The 13,298-nt window shown below is 34.4% G+C and overlaps 1 protein-coding gene across 12 annotated transcripts in view; it reads right to left on the bottom strand.

Annotated features, from left to right (window-relative positions):
- The window catches only part of Sls (sallimus), a 94,665-nt gene that overhangs the window by 73,079 nt on the left and 8,288 nt on the right, over positions 1–13,298 (bottom strand). For all 12 annotated transcript variants that reach the window (XM_074244853.1, XM_074244859.1, XM_074244855.1 and 9 more), the window contains 13 exons: positions 12,468–12,847; positions 11,582–12,274; positions 10,779–11,017; positions 10,450–10,679; positions 8,114–8,257; positions 7,774–8,031; positions 6,084–6,227; positions 5,716–5,988; positions 3,696–5,300; positions 2,315–3,115; positions 1,668–1,811; positions 815–1,216; positions 293–694 (listed from right to left, as the gene is read on the bottom strand). In XM_074244853.1, the coding sequence (XP_074100954.1) occupies positions 293–694; positions 815–1,216; positions 1,668–1,811; positions 2,315–3,115; positions 3,696–5,300; positions 5,716–5,988; positions 6,084–6,227; positions 7,774–8,031; positions 8,114–8,257; positions 10,450–10,679; positions 10,779–11,017; positions 11,582–12,274; positions 12,468–12,847 (5,715 nt within the window). The remainder of the gene's footprint in view (positions 1–292; positions 695–814; positions 1,217–1,667; positions 1,812–2,314; positions 3,116–3,695; positions 5,301–5,715; positions 5,989–6,083; positions 6,228–7,773; positions 8,032–8,113; positions 8,258–10,449; positions 10,680–10,778; positions 11,018–11,581; positions 12,275–12,467; positions 12,848–13,298) is intronic.

Raw genomic sequence — 13,298 nt, 5'->3', positions numbered from 1 at the left:
TTTTTAAATTAGCGATTAGAAAAAAATATTGCTGGTTGTTTTGACAAGCTAATATTTGGAAATAAAATTGTTGATTTTGGTGAAATTAATATGGAAGAATATTTCAGAGAAAATATTTTATTTTTTTTTATAATTTAAAAAAAAAAAATAAAAATTAGTGACCAAAATTTTCAAGTTTTTCTTCGAAAAATTATTGATTAAATAAAAATATTATTAATTTTGTCGAAAATAAGCAATTAATACCAAAAATAAAATTACTGCCCAAAACAGATTAAAATAAATATCAACTTACAATCAACAGTGATGACACAAGTAGTAACAGCTTCCCCGACAGCATTCTTAGCCTTGCACATATAAGTACCAGAGTCTTCTGGATAAGCATATAAAATATCCAAAGCAACAAAACCAAAATCGTAAGTGGTCTTAAATTTATGGCCCTGAGGAATGGGATTTCCGTCTCTGTACCATTCAACAACCATGGTAGGATCATTGACTGGAGTCAGGGTCGCTTCCAAATGAGCACTCTTGCCCTCAGGCAAGTGCTCTATATTCTTCAAAGGCCGTCCGAATTTGGGTTTCTCTGCGACAAAAGAGTCATCGCGTTCAATTCGCTTGAACCTGGAGTCGTCTTCCAGGTACTGAATCTTCTTCAAAGCGCTTTCGTGCTGAGTTTCGTGGATAATAGACGCTCGAGCTAAAATAAAATAATTTATTAAAACATCTTTGTAAATTTTCTTCTTTGAAATAAATTAAGTAAAAAATGAACCAAGCAAATTCTTTGTTGCTGAATTGTGTGATGTTGTTCGTGACTTACATTTAACAGAAAGCTCAATGGAGCTTTGAGCCGAGCCGAGTTTATTGGTGGCTTTGCAAGTGTATGTGCCGGAATCTTCAGCATAGACAGTCAAAACGTCTAAAGCCGCGAATCCAAAGTCACATGTTGTTCTGTATCTGTGTCCTGTGGAGAGTGGTTGTCCGTTATGGAACCACTCGACTTTCATGGTTGCGTCAGGATAGGGCTCAATGCGGCACTCATAGTGTGCGCTTTGCCCTTCAACTAAACTCGTTGGACCGTTTAGCCTAACAGTGAAACGTGGCTTTTCTTTAACAGATATTTCTTCTTCCTCGCGACGCTGATATCTGCTCGAATCTTCCAAAGCTTGGATCTTTGTCAATGCTGTCTCGTGCTGTGACTCTAGTTGCAGAGCTGCTTTAGCTATTTGGTGGACAAAAAATGCGTGTAATAAAAAAAATTATAAGCTCGCTGGAATTTGGAAAACTTTTGAGTTTATTCATAATCAAAGTGATGAATTTTATCAATCGTGGAACGTTTTTAAGTACAAGTATTTTTTGTTAAAGTATTTATACACTCTGCAATGTATTTAAATTACTGGACTTTTATTTTATCAATGAAAATTTTATTACTCTGACGTCAATGTTTGTAAAATAAATATTCAATATTTTTACAGCAAATTTAAATAATTTTTTTATTTCGAGGAAAATTTTGATAATTATCGACTGAAATTTCTTCAAGGTATAATCGAAAATGTTTATCTTAAATATTGAAGGTTTAAATTAAATACATTGCAGATATTTATATTTTTTTTTTAATATTTACAATTTTGCTAGTATATTTTACGAGGAACGTAAAACGTTATATTACTTACATTGGACAAATAGTGTTGCTGATGTTACTGCTTCACCAAGATCATTGATAGCTCTGCAGGTATAAGTACCTGAGTCCTCTGGATTAACATATTTCATGTTAAGCGCGACGTATCCAAAGTCGTGCATTGTTGTTACGCGATTTGCTAAAAAAAATTTATTATTAAAAATATTAATACGATATTTAGAAACATTTAGGGCGAAAATCCCTTTAGAAATTAAAAAAAATCAAATTTTTTTTGTATTAATCAAAATTTTTAATTTTTTTAAATTTCTTGTAAATAAAGTAATTTTTTTCCAAAATTTTGATACTTTGATATTTTGACAAAAATAAAAAAAATTTGAATTTTTCTTAATGAATTTATTTAATTTTTAATTTTATACTTTTTTTCTTTTTCTAAAAATGTATTCTTTCCGTGAATATATTTTCAACAATTTTTTCTTAATAGAAAAAATGAAATATTTTATTCAAACTTATTACTATCTTGAAGATACGTGTTTAATAAGGTATTACTGAAATTTTGAAAAAAAAAAACATTAAAAACTCTGCTAATGTGACGTAATTTCCGGTGAGTCCTCGGAAAAAAGATGCGTCCGCGTGCAAGAAGACAAAAAGATGGAAATTTTTCTTAAATACATTAAAACTTACAAGCTTCAATAGGAACACCATTACGAAGCCATTCAATCTTAAGCCGAGCATCTCCAACAGGAATAACCCGAGCTTCAAAATGAGCAGCTTGATTCTCAGCAACGCGAAGATCTTTAATAGGCATAGTAAAGACTGGCGCCTGAGACACAGTCTCTTCTTGAGTCTGTTTGCGCTGGTATCTTGAGTGATCTTCAAGCTGATGTAAGCGCTGAAGAACTTCTTCGCGCTGGGACTCCATGTAGATAGACTTTTTAGAGTGAACAACAGCAGTTGCTGAAGTAATAGCTTCACCGATAGCATTTTTAGCGCGACAAGTGTAGGTACCAGCATCTTCTGGGTAAGCATACATGATGTCCAAAGCGACGAAGCCAAAGCTGTTAGTTTCAACGAATCTGGAGCCAGCTTTCACTGGAACGTTGTTGTGGAACCACTCGACTTTCATGGTCGAATCAGAAACGGGAATCAAGCGACAGTCAAAGTGCGCGCGTTGTCCTTCTTTTATCTCGACGCTCTTCAGAGACGTAGTGAAGATTGGCGCCTGGGTTGTTGTTTCTTCCATGACTTCGCGACGGCGAATTTGTTTATTTCGGTCTTCGAGGTAATGAATCTGTTCAAGCCCGGTCTCGTTCTGGGTGCCGGTAAGAACTTGGGCTGTTGAACGGCAGCTAAGGACGCAGCTGACTTCGTCACTGCCGACGAGGTTCGTTGCCCGACAGGTGTAGGTTCCAGAGTCTTCGGGAATCACATCTGTCACATGGAGTGCAACGTAACCGAAATCATGAATGGGACGGAAACGGTGTCCTAGAAAAATAAAATAGAAATTTTTTTATTTTATTTCAAAATTTTTTTACAAGTATGGACTCAAAGAAAATAAAAGGAGAAGAAATTATTTCTAAAATTTTTAATATTTAAAAAAAAATGATATTTATAAGATTTTTGACACTTGTGTGTTGGCACACACACTTTGCTCGTTGCGCCAACTCACTCGTAGCCAAAAGCCCTTTCCACTTAATTAAAGAGTTTAATTTATTGCCAGTAGATGGGGTTTTACTTTTTTATTAATTGTTTTTACAAAAATTTTTTTTTTTTTTGAACAATTTATTAATTAATGATTTTTTTATGAATTCAAAAATTGATGAAAATTTTTTATAATTCTATTTTTTATGCAGAATATGAAAAAAAAAATATTAAAAATTATTTTATACTCTAAATTATAAATCGAACTTTAAAATTTTTAAATTCTTCAAAAATTCATAAAATACTTTTAAATCATTTTATCAGACTAATTTTTTTTAAATTTATCTCTAAAGATTTTTATTACAAAAAAAGACCAATATTAATTTTTATAAATTTTAAATAAAAAAATTTATCTATATTATACCTATTGTGACCGGACGTCCATTTCTGAACCACTCCACCTTCAAGTTCGGGTCAGTCACAGGTTCAAGCTTGCACTCAAAATGAGCGTACTCTCCCTCAAGAAGATCCTCTTGATTTTTGGGCGCAGTAACAAACTTGGGTTTAACATTAACAACCTCATCAATAAGTTCCTTTCTCTTGTACCTCGACGCATCTTCAAGATACTGAATCCTCTCGAGGCCTTCAGGGTGCTGAGACTCCAGAATGAGATCTTTTTTAGCGCGAACACGAACAGATCCCGAGGTGACAGCTTCACCAAGTTGATTTCTGGCTTGGCAGGTGTAAACACCGGAGTCTTCAGGATTTACACCGAGAATTTCCATAGCTACGTAATCAAATTCATATGAAGGTCTGAAGCGATGGCCAATAGTGACAGGCATTCCATTGACAAACCACTCGACTCTCATGGTAGGATCTCCAACCGGCTGTAAGCGACACTCCAGATGAACATTCGTAAGTTCAACGGTCTCGATATTGCGAAGCGCTCTGGTAAATTGCGGCGCCTGGACCACGGTCACGTCTTCTTGAACATGTCTTCTGTACTTTGACGAGTCCTCTAGCATTTGAATCTGCTCGAGTGATTGCTCGTTTTGAGATTCAGTGACGACGTCAGACCTGCCAATTACTCTTACGCACGCAGAAGTGTGAGCGGATCCGAGGTGGTTGGTGGCTCTGACGGTGTATTCTCCGGAGTCGAGCACAGTGGTGCCAACTATGTCCAGAGCGACGAAGCCAAAGTCGTAGTAAGTTCTGAATCTGGAACCAATCGTAATCGGGCGGCCGTTTTGGAACCACTCAACGCGCATCGTGGGATCTCCCATTGGTTCCAAGCGACACTCCAGATGAATATTCTTCCCCTCGCTTACGGGTTTAGGGTCGCTCAAAGGCTGGACGAAGATCGGCTTGGACTTGGATATTTCTTCAATATGATACTGCGGTTCCACGAACCGAGACTCTTCCAAGCGCTGAGTTTTTTCATAAGCGTCACGATGCATGCTGCTGGTGTCAATTCCGGACCGAGTCTCGACAATCATCGTAGCTTGGAGACGAGCTTCGCCCAGAGCGTTTCTAGCGATCACAGTGTAGGTACCCGCATCTTCAGAACGAACCTGAAGAATGTCGATAGCGACGTAGCCAAAGTCGTGGTAAGTTTGAATTCTGTTCGCGGCTGTGATCGGCTTGCCATTGTGGTACCACTCGATCTTCATCGACAAGTCGCTCTGCGGCTCGACTCGGGCTTCAAAATGCGCTCTCTGGCCTTCTACGATCTTGTTCGTTCCTTTCAAGGGTCCTAAGAAACGCGGCTTTTGGGTCACGAGAGTTTGTTCTGATATTTGGCGCTGGTAGCGGCTTGAGTCTTCAAGACTTTGGATCTTCTGGAGACCTTGTGGGTGTTGACTGTCGTAGATTATGTCGTTCTTGCTTATCACGCTCATTTGAGCCATTGTTTGGGCTTCGCCGGCGCTGTTGTATGCACGACAGGTGTAAATTCCGACGTCGTGGATTGTTACGTATTTTATGGTTAGTGCGACGTACCCGAAGTTAAAGAAAGTTGTAATTCTTGAACCTGAAAATTTTTTAATTTTATTTGTTACAAAAGTCATATTTTTTTTTTTTTTAATTTTTTCCTTCAAAATTAGCTGTCACGTTTTAAAAAATAGGAACTGCAAAATTTTTGATAATTATTTACAAAGGGAGTTAAGCATATTTTTGACCATATCTTGGTGAAAAATTAATATTTTTTTATTCTGCTTTTTTTACGGCGGATTTATGATAACAAATGTCTCGAAAGAAAAAAAATGAAGATTTTGATAGCTTCTTTGTCTTTAAAAATTGGCTTTCATTTTTTTGAATAAGATTTCTATTTTATCTTTTTTTGATATTTTTTTTTTTTTTTTTAAGTACATAAAAAAACAAACAACTTAAAAACAAAATTTTTTGTAAAATAATTTATCCTAGGAATAAAAATATAAAAAACTTACTAGCTTCTACGGGACGTCCATCTTTAAGCCATTCAACGCGAAGACTAGAATCACCCACTGGCACTAGTCGTGCCTCGAAGTGAGCGAAACCGCCTTCGCGAATGTTGATCTGATCTTTAATCGGCGTTTTAAACTCCGGTGGACTCGTTGGTTCTGGTTCTTCTCTAACATACTTCTGGTGCATAGCTTGCTGATATGCCTCCAGTTCTTCAGCAGCTTCAATATACTTTTGCTGCTCGGGAATTCCAAGGTCTGCGGTTACGCTGGTGCGTGCTGCCATCAAAGAGTTCCATTAATTACATTCATTTAAAAGTAATTAAAAAAAATAACATTTGTTCATGGATGATAATAAATAATTAATTGCATACCAAAGACACGAAGAGACGCAGTGCTTATTGCTTCTCCCATACAATTAACAGCTCTCACAGTATAAGAACCGGCATCTTCAGCCCGTAGGTGCATTATATTTAGCGAGACGTATCCGAAGTTGAAGATGGTCGTAATTCTTGAACCTTTTAATTTTTAAATTATTTTTTAATTAATAAATAGATTTTTTTTTATTGCCTTTTTTGTACATTTAAAATAGCTCAAAATTGATAAATTTAAAATTTTTATATTAATTTTTAAGAATGAAAAATTTTTTTAATCATTTAATGTGGCTTTATTTTTTATTAAAATTTTTTAACAATAATTTTTGCTATTTTAATAAAAATTTTAATGCAATTTTACTGAAAAGTAATTTTTTAAAAATTTACATTATAATTTTTTTTTTAATTTAATTAAAACTAGAAATTTGAATAGCGCGCTACGCGCGCGCCTAAATTTTAACCAATAATGAATTGTAGCCCGTTTTTTGCGAGTTTCGACCTTTGACTAAATTCAAGACTATCATGTATTTTAATTTAGAGGATTACCAAAATTGTTTTTAAAATATTTTAATTGAAATTTCGACCAAAAATTGAATAAAATTTTGGGAAGTGAGGGCGCCTTGAATAAGATATGAAGTTAAAGTTTATTAATTTTATTTAAAAAATGTTAAGACTAAGTACACGCGTGTAAATTAATAGTTGAAGCTAATGGGTAAGTAGTCTAGTATTAAGTCCCTAATAGATGACAAGTTTTTCGGTACCTCTCCTTTGATCAGGAGGATAGGTACCTATAGGTATAGTAACATGAGTATTTAGGAGTAGGGAGTACAGAGTGTAACGAGAGTAAGTAATAGTAGGGCCTTAGAGTAGGCGTAGGTCAAAGTTGTAGATGTGCGAAAACAAGAGTAGAAGGAGTATTTTTTTGAGAATTGGTATAGTTAGAAGGAAGAGAAAGAGATAGCGATAGGAAAAGAGAGAGACAGACGAGTAAGAGTGAATTTTAATGACCTGAAGGGCTCGAGGCTCTGGTCAGTTGACCCGAGTCCTAATCCTTCAATTGTCACATGAAAGATAATAAAGGAGAAGTATTTACTAGATATTTTACAGATAGAGATTTACGGAAGACCCATGAACTTCATTACAAATATTATAATCCTATAATTATGTCTAGCCGATTTCTAAAACCAAGTCTACCAAATTTCCCAACATCTGCCGAGCAATAACTAGAAACATAAAAAAAAAAAATACAAAGCAATAATCTTGCAGTTTATAACAGCCTTGGGAAATTCTCAGATTGGGTTTTTCTCTGTAAAACATCACCTTAAAAAATTATCTTAAATATAATTTATGGTGATGTTACTTGAATGACAGACATACAGTATAATTATTAACACAATAATGCTGTATGTTTTAAATTATTATAATACCTAAAATTATTAACTAAAATTTTAACGAAGTAACTATATTGATAATGAGCATAAACTAAATGTATGACGTCATAAAGTTATTAGTAATTGAATGATTGCACATTAGGAATAAATAATTTACATTACTAATTAGCAATAATTAAAATAATTTAAATTAATACTTGTGGAGTGGACGTGAGGACTGACCCCCACAAAATTAAAAAATTGAGAAGATTTTTGAATTAAAAATTAATTTTTCAAAAAAAAAAAAAAATAATTCTTACTAGCTGTAATTGGTCTTCCATCCTTATACCACTCAACTTTCATAGTGGGGTCACTGACAGGAGTAAGCTGAGCTTCAAAATGAGCATTACGGCCCTCTTGAAGTTCACCGAGCTCCTGAAGTGGACGGATAAAGACCGGTCGTTGGGATGATTGATCTTCAATGCTCTCTTGTCTTTGGTATTTTGAGTAATCCTCGAGCTGCTGTATGTATCGAAGACTGTCTGGGTGCTGACTTGTTTGTTCAATTGTTGCACGTGCTGGTAAATTAAATACGATTGATATTAATTAACATTCTTGATTAAAAGCTCCTTTAATTGAAAATAGAGATGAGTAACTTACGTGTAACACTGAGAACACCTCGAGATTCAGCGACTCCGGTTGAACTGACTACACGGCAAACATAGTCACCGCTGTCGTGGAGTACCACGCTGATCAAGTCCAGAGAAATGAAACCAAAACGGAAGAGTGTATTTGCTCGGGAACCTGAAAATAGTAATTATATAAAATTTATTGAATTTGTAACATAAAAATTTTATTTGTTTTGATATTGGCAAGTATGATGCTGAATTGAGGGTTTATCAATTTTTGACTATAAAAAATTGAATAATTGATTTTTGAATTATTTTATTTTGTTAATTTTTATAGAAAATTTTTTAATTTTAAATAAAAATTGAAAAAAAAAATTATTTAAATTATATTTTTAACTATGCGCTTTTTTTTTTTTTTTTTTCTAGAAGGTGTTTTGTTTAAGCTCCGGTTTATTATGGATGGGCTTTTACAAAATTTCTTTAAATTATAACAATCGTAGAAAAAATGTCTGGCTCTGATAACCGCAAGATCTGACGTGTAGTTGACTGGAAACTCGTTCGGAATTGAGGATGTTGATGACTCAGGTTGGTACGTCGGCTGGTAGGTCTGATGAAGGGAGGTTAAGCTCTTCCTCGGAGGTATCTGACTCGATCTCTGGTCTGGACTGTGTTAATATGCTCGTTCAATAATTTCCTTGGAATCGAATCTCACATTGTAATTGATTTGCATGAATTATCTTGAAGAGTAGAGATAAGAATCGAGTGGACTGTATGATATGGAAAGAAGTAAGTTAGCAGTTCTCGAGGTTCCTCTGGTTGTAAGGCAGAGGAACCCAAAAGGCCAGGTAGTGTTTAGGTGGACTTTCCAGAGGCGGTTCAGTCAGAGCGAGGGCTGCTAAACGAAAACCTTCCAGATAACTCGGTATTATATTTACGAAGCATTGCTCCAGAGGCGGTTCAGTCAGAGCGGAGGCTGCTGAACGAAAACCTTCCGGATCATCAATGCGGACTCAGAAAGTAAGGAATAGCGTTCCAGAGGCGGTTCAGTCAGAGCGAGGGCTGCTGAACGAAAACCTTCCAGATACCTCGTGCATAGATAATTGAATACATTGTTCCGTAAGCGGTTCAGGACGTTCGAGAGCCTGAACGATAAACTTACAGATAAACAATGATTTTGAAAGAGATAGCGTGGATTTCAGAATAATGAATAAATGAATTGAGTGCGTACCTTTTAGTATTTTTATGCAATAAAAATACTATACCAAATTACGTTTAGCGAAACTGCTCCTTGATGAAAGATTGATGAGAGCCGGATGATATTTCTGGAAGCTGGTGGGCTCGTTGGCTGCTAGTCGGGTTGTATGGATGGACAATTGTATCTCTTTTGGTCAGCTTGCAGATCGAGAATGTTATTGGCACGTTTGAACTTACACAAAACCACTTGACGATTTGAACGATAAAGGAAACTGGTGTGTGAACCTTTTATTGATTGATTAAGAGTTGCTATGGTTGACTTTCGGATTGCGAGCTTGGTGGGAATTGACGTAGCTGTCGCTAAGAAAGATCCTTTCGGACTGACGCTTTTGGACGTATATAGTGTACACAAGAGTACGGAGACTCTTTTCATTTTATTATTGGTGGGATAGTTCCGAGAAATATTATTAAGAAAAGTACGTTGACAAAAATATTACATATATAAAAAAAAAGGGAAAGTCGCAACGGAAAATATTCGAATGTGAACCAGATGAGCGTTCGGGTTGCGAAGAGAACAAGAGGTTGCATTTATACGACCTCAACGGCCAGAGAGTCATAAAAGTAGGTACTTGAGTCTAGCATCCCGCATGCAGGCATCCAAAACTCATAGGAGAAAATAAAGATGTTTTTAACTTTACATTTATTTTGAAGGCAAAAGAATATTTTAGAAAATATTCAATTTGAGTAAATTGGTTAAAAAATTATAACTTATGAATTTAGCTGATAATTAAACAGAAGGAATTAATAAAATTGATAAATTTTTCAAAAATTCATGCAAAATATTTAAATTGTGATATTAAAATTTTTTTTTTTAATATGCTTTTTAATTGAAAAAAAAAAAAAAAAAAAAAAAAAAAAAAAAAAATATGATGATACTCTAAAAATTTTAATGAAAATTTGAAAAAAACTCAAAAAATGAAATTTTTTAAATTTCAATTTAAAAATTAAAAAAAAAAATATCCTGTAAATTATCATTAAAAAATAAAATATGAAATTTTGTAAATTTTTATTAAAAATTAATAAATCAAAAAAAAATTTTCAATTTCTAATGACCAAAAATGAAAGCAGCTTTTCTTCGTAATAATTACCTAAATTTTGAAAATCGATACTTACTTGCTTCTAAAACTCTTCCATTGACATACCAGTCGACCCTCATAGTTGGGTCGCCCACCGGTTCGATCCTGGCCTCGAAGTGTATGCGTCCACCCTCGATTTGGTGAACATCTCGTAGCGGAATGATAAATCTCGGAGGTGGATAAATCCTGTCTTCCTCAGCGGGAGGTAAGTGGGGTTTAGCACGTTCCACGTGTCTCAAATAAATCACTTCAGGACCAGGCGCAGGTCTGTACAATACCCAAGATTAACAAAAGTAGAATTATCCATCGTGTCTAATTTATCAAGCGTACACATTATACTATAGAATAAATGTAAAATAAAATTACTCTGGTTCGATGACTTTAGTCGGTCGGGGTAAATTCAGGCGTCTTGGTTCAGGGGTCGCTCCTTTGGGCGTTTCAACAAAGAGCCGGGCGCGAGTTGCTGTAGATCCAGCAACATTCTGAGCAGTGCATTGGTACCAGGCTGCATCTGTGTACTTTGCATAAGGAATATCGAGCGTTGATGCTCCACTTCCGTCTGTTGTAATGCGTACGTCGGGCCCAGGTGCTAGCGGTACTCCATCCTATACAATTATTAATAATAATAACATTATCAATTATTATAAATTAATTGAATAAATAAAAAAATTAGGTGCAGTCAAAATTTTTCTAAAAAATTAATTTTTATTTTTAATATTTTATCTCAAAAAAATTTCTTTAAAATTTTTAATTAATTAAATTATAAATACGCTTCAAAATTCGGGTTTTCAGGTTTCAGACTAATTCTTGTCTTGACCTTTCTAATGATACAAAATTTTTCAAAAAAAAATATATCAATGGAATCAAATAAATATTTCGTTCAAAAAAATAAAAATTAAAATGATGACCAAAAATTTTTCAACTCGAAATTATGGGAAAAATTGTGCTTAAATGCTATTCAAATATTTCTTATCTATGCATTGCATTGCATTTTGGAAAAAAAACATGAAAAAATGAACAATTAAAAAAAAAATTAATTATCGAAATTTTTCAAATTTTCAAAAAAATTTATAAATTAAATAAGAAAAAATTTGAATATCACAATTTTCAAAAAAATTATATAATCCAAGATTCTACTGAGTATAAATCAAATTATATGGGATTTATACCTTTTGCCAGGATATACGCGGTATAGGTGTACCAACAGCTCTAGCAGCAAAAACCACCGGCTCTCCTTCTTTAACATTAGTCGTAGTGAATCTTTCGACGAATTTCGGTGCTACAACTTGTTCCTTCTCAATAACATTAAGATTGCACTGAAAAGATGTTTCACCGGCTTTGTTCTTAGCAACACATGTAACAGTACCAGCGTCAACGCGTGTAACGTTGGTGATCATCAATGAGTTATCCCCGCTTTCATTAACAAGAATTTTGTGGGTTGCATCATTGACAACTGGGTAACCATTGATGTACCAGGTAACTTCTGGGTAAGGACGTCCAGTGACGCGACAATCAAACCTGGTCATTTTCCCCTCGGTAACGTCGCGATCAGCGCAAGTGCGAACGAAATTAGGTGGCAAGGCTTTGTTAGCTTCTGGAGTTGTTGTTTCAATAGTTTCAACGGTCTTCATTGCTTCTCTCTGGATGTACTGCGGCTGGGCATGGTCTACTTGGTCAGTTTGCTCGATCGCTAAGTAAGCTGATGACACTGTGCACCCTTGAGGGTTTTCTGCCAGCAGGGTGTAATGTCCGCTGTCATTTTGGTTTGTTCCGACGATACGGAGAGTTGCTTGTTGGTTTGAATGGATTGTTTCTATACGCTGCGAGTCGCGGAGTCTTTGGCCGTCTTTGAACCACGTTGTCTGTAAATTAAAATTTAATTTATTATAAATTAAATTTTTTTTTTTTTAATAAATTTAAAATTGAAATCAACAGACATTGAAATTTTTTTTTCTTGTGAAAAATTCTTCACCCAAAAAAAAAAATTAAATAAAAAAATCCTAAAAATTTTGAGATGTCTGAAAATTTCAGAATTTTTAAAAATGACCATTTTACCCTCGATTTAGGATTGCCGGATATTTTAGCAGTGAATACAGCATCAGAACCTTCAACAAGTTTTGAGTTTCTCGGTTTTTGACTTATTTGTGGAGGTGCAACAGGACCAAGGCTACGGTCTACTGTCGTTGATACTTGGGAATCAGATTCACCAACATAACGACGTGTTACAGACTCACGGAATTCAGTCTCACGCAACAATCTGTACTCGAATGTGTCGACTTTGAATTCTTCGGTGGTAACTGTCGTGGTTGTTGTTGACCCGTTGGTGTAACGCTTGTCGATAGTCTGAGAGTAACGTTGTTGATAATCCTTGTAGCCTTGTTTTGGTGGAGGACCAAAACCTTCAGGTTGAATGTAGACTGAGCAGATAGCTTCACCTGTTTAATATTGATTATTTTTTTTTTAATTAGAGCTTTTGTATTTTTTAAATTAACAAAATTTTTATTGCACCTTAAAAATATAAAAATTCAAATTTCTTCAAAAAGAAAATTAAATTATAACAAATTTTTATTATTTATTTTTCTTCTTATTTATTTAAAATTTACAAAATTATCTATTTTTATTTTTTTTTTAAGTTTGAAAGTAAAAAATAAAAAAATATCCACTTGTCGAAAGTTTTCAATGATATTTCTTAAAGATAAATTTATAGAGAATTTTGTTATTTTTTTTTTTCCTTCAATTTATTTTTCAATGAAACGTGCAGAAATGTAAAAAAATTTTTTCTCAAAACTAAAATTTTTTTTTGGACTTAAAAAAAGTAGATTTTTTATTATACGCTCTAATGGCATCTGCAACGCGACATTTATAAATTAATTCAGACATCAAGTG

Source organism: Cotesia typhae, unplaced genomic scaffold (genome assembly GCF_013202065.1).
Source record: "Cotesia typhae breed Kobodo isofemale line unplaced genomic scaffold, CoteBio_Ctyphae contig_44, whole genome shotgun sequence".
In the NCBI taxonomy this organism is placed as follows: domain Eukaryota; kingdom Metazoa; phylum Arthropoda; class Insecta; order Hymenoptera; family Braconidae; genus Cotesia; species Cotesia typhae.
This window is presented reverse-complemented; position numbering and strand designations above follow the sequence as displayed.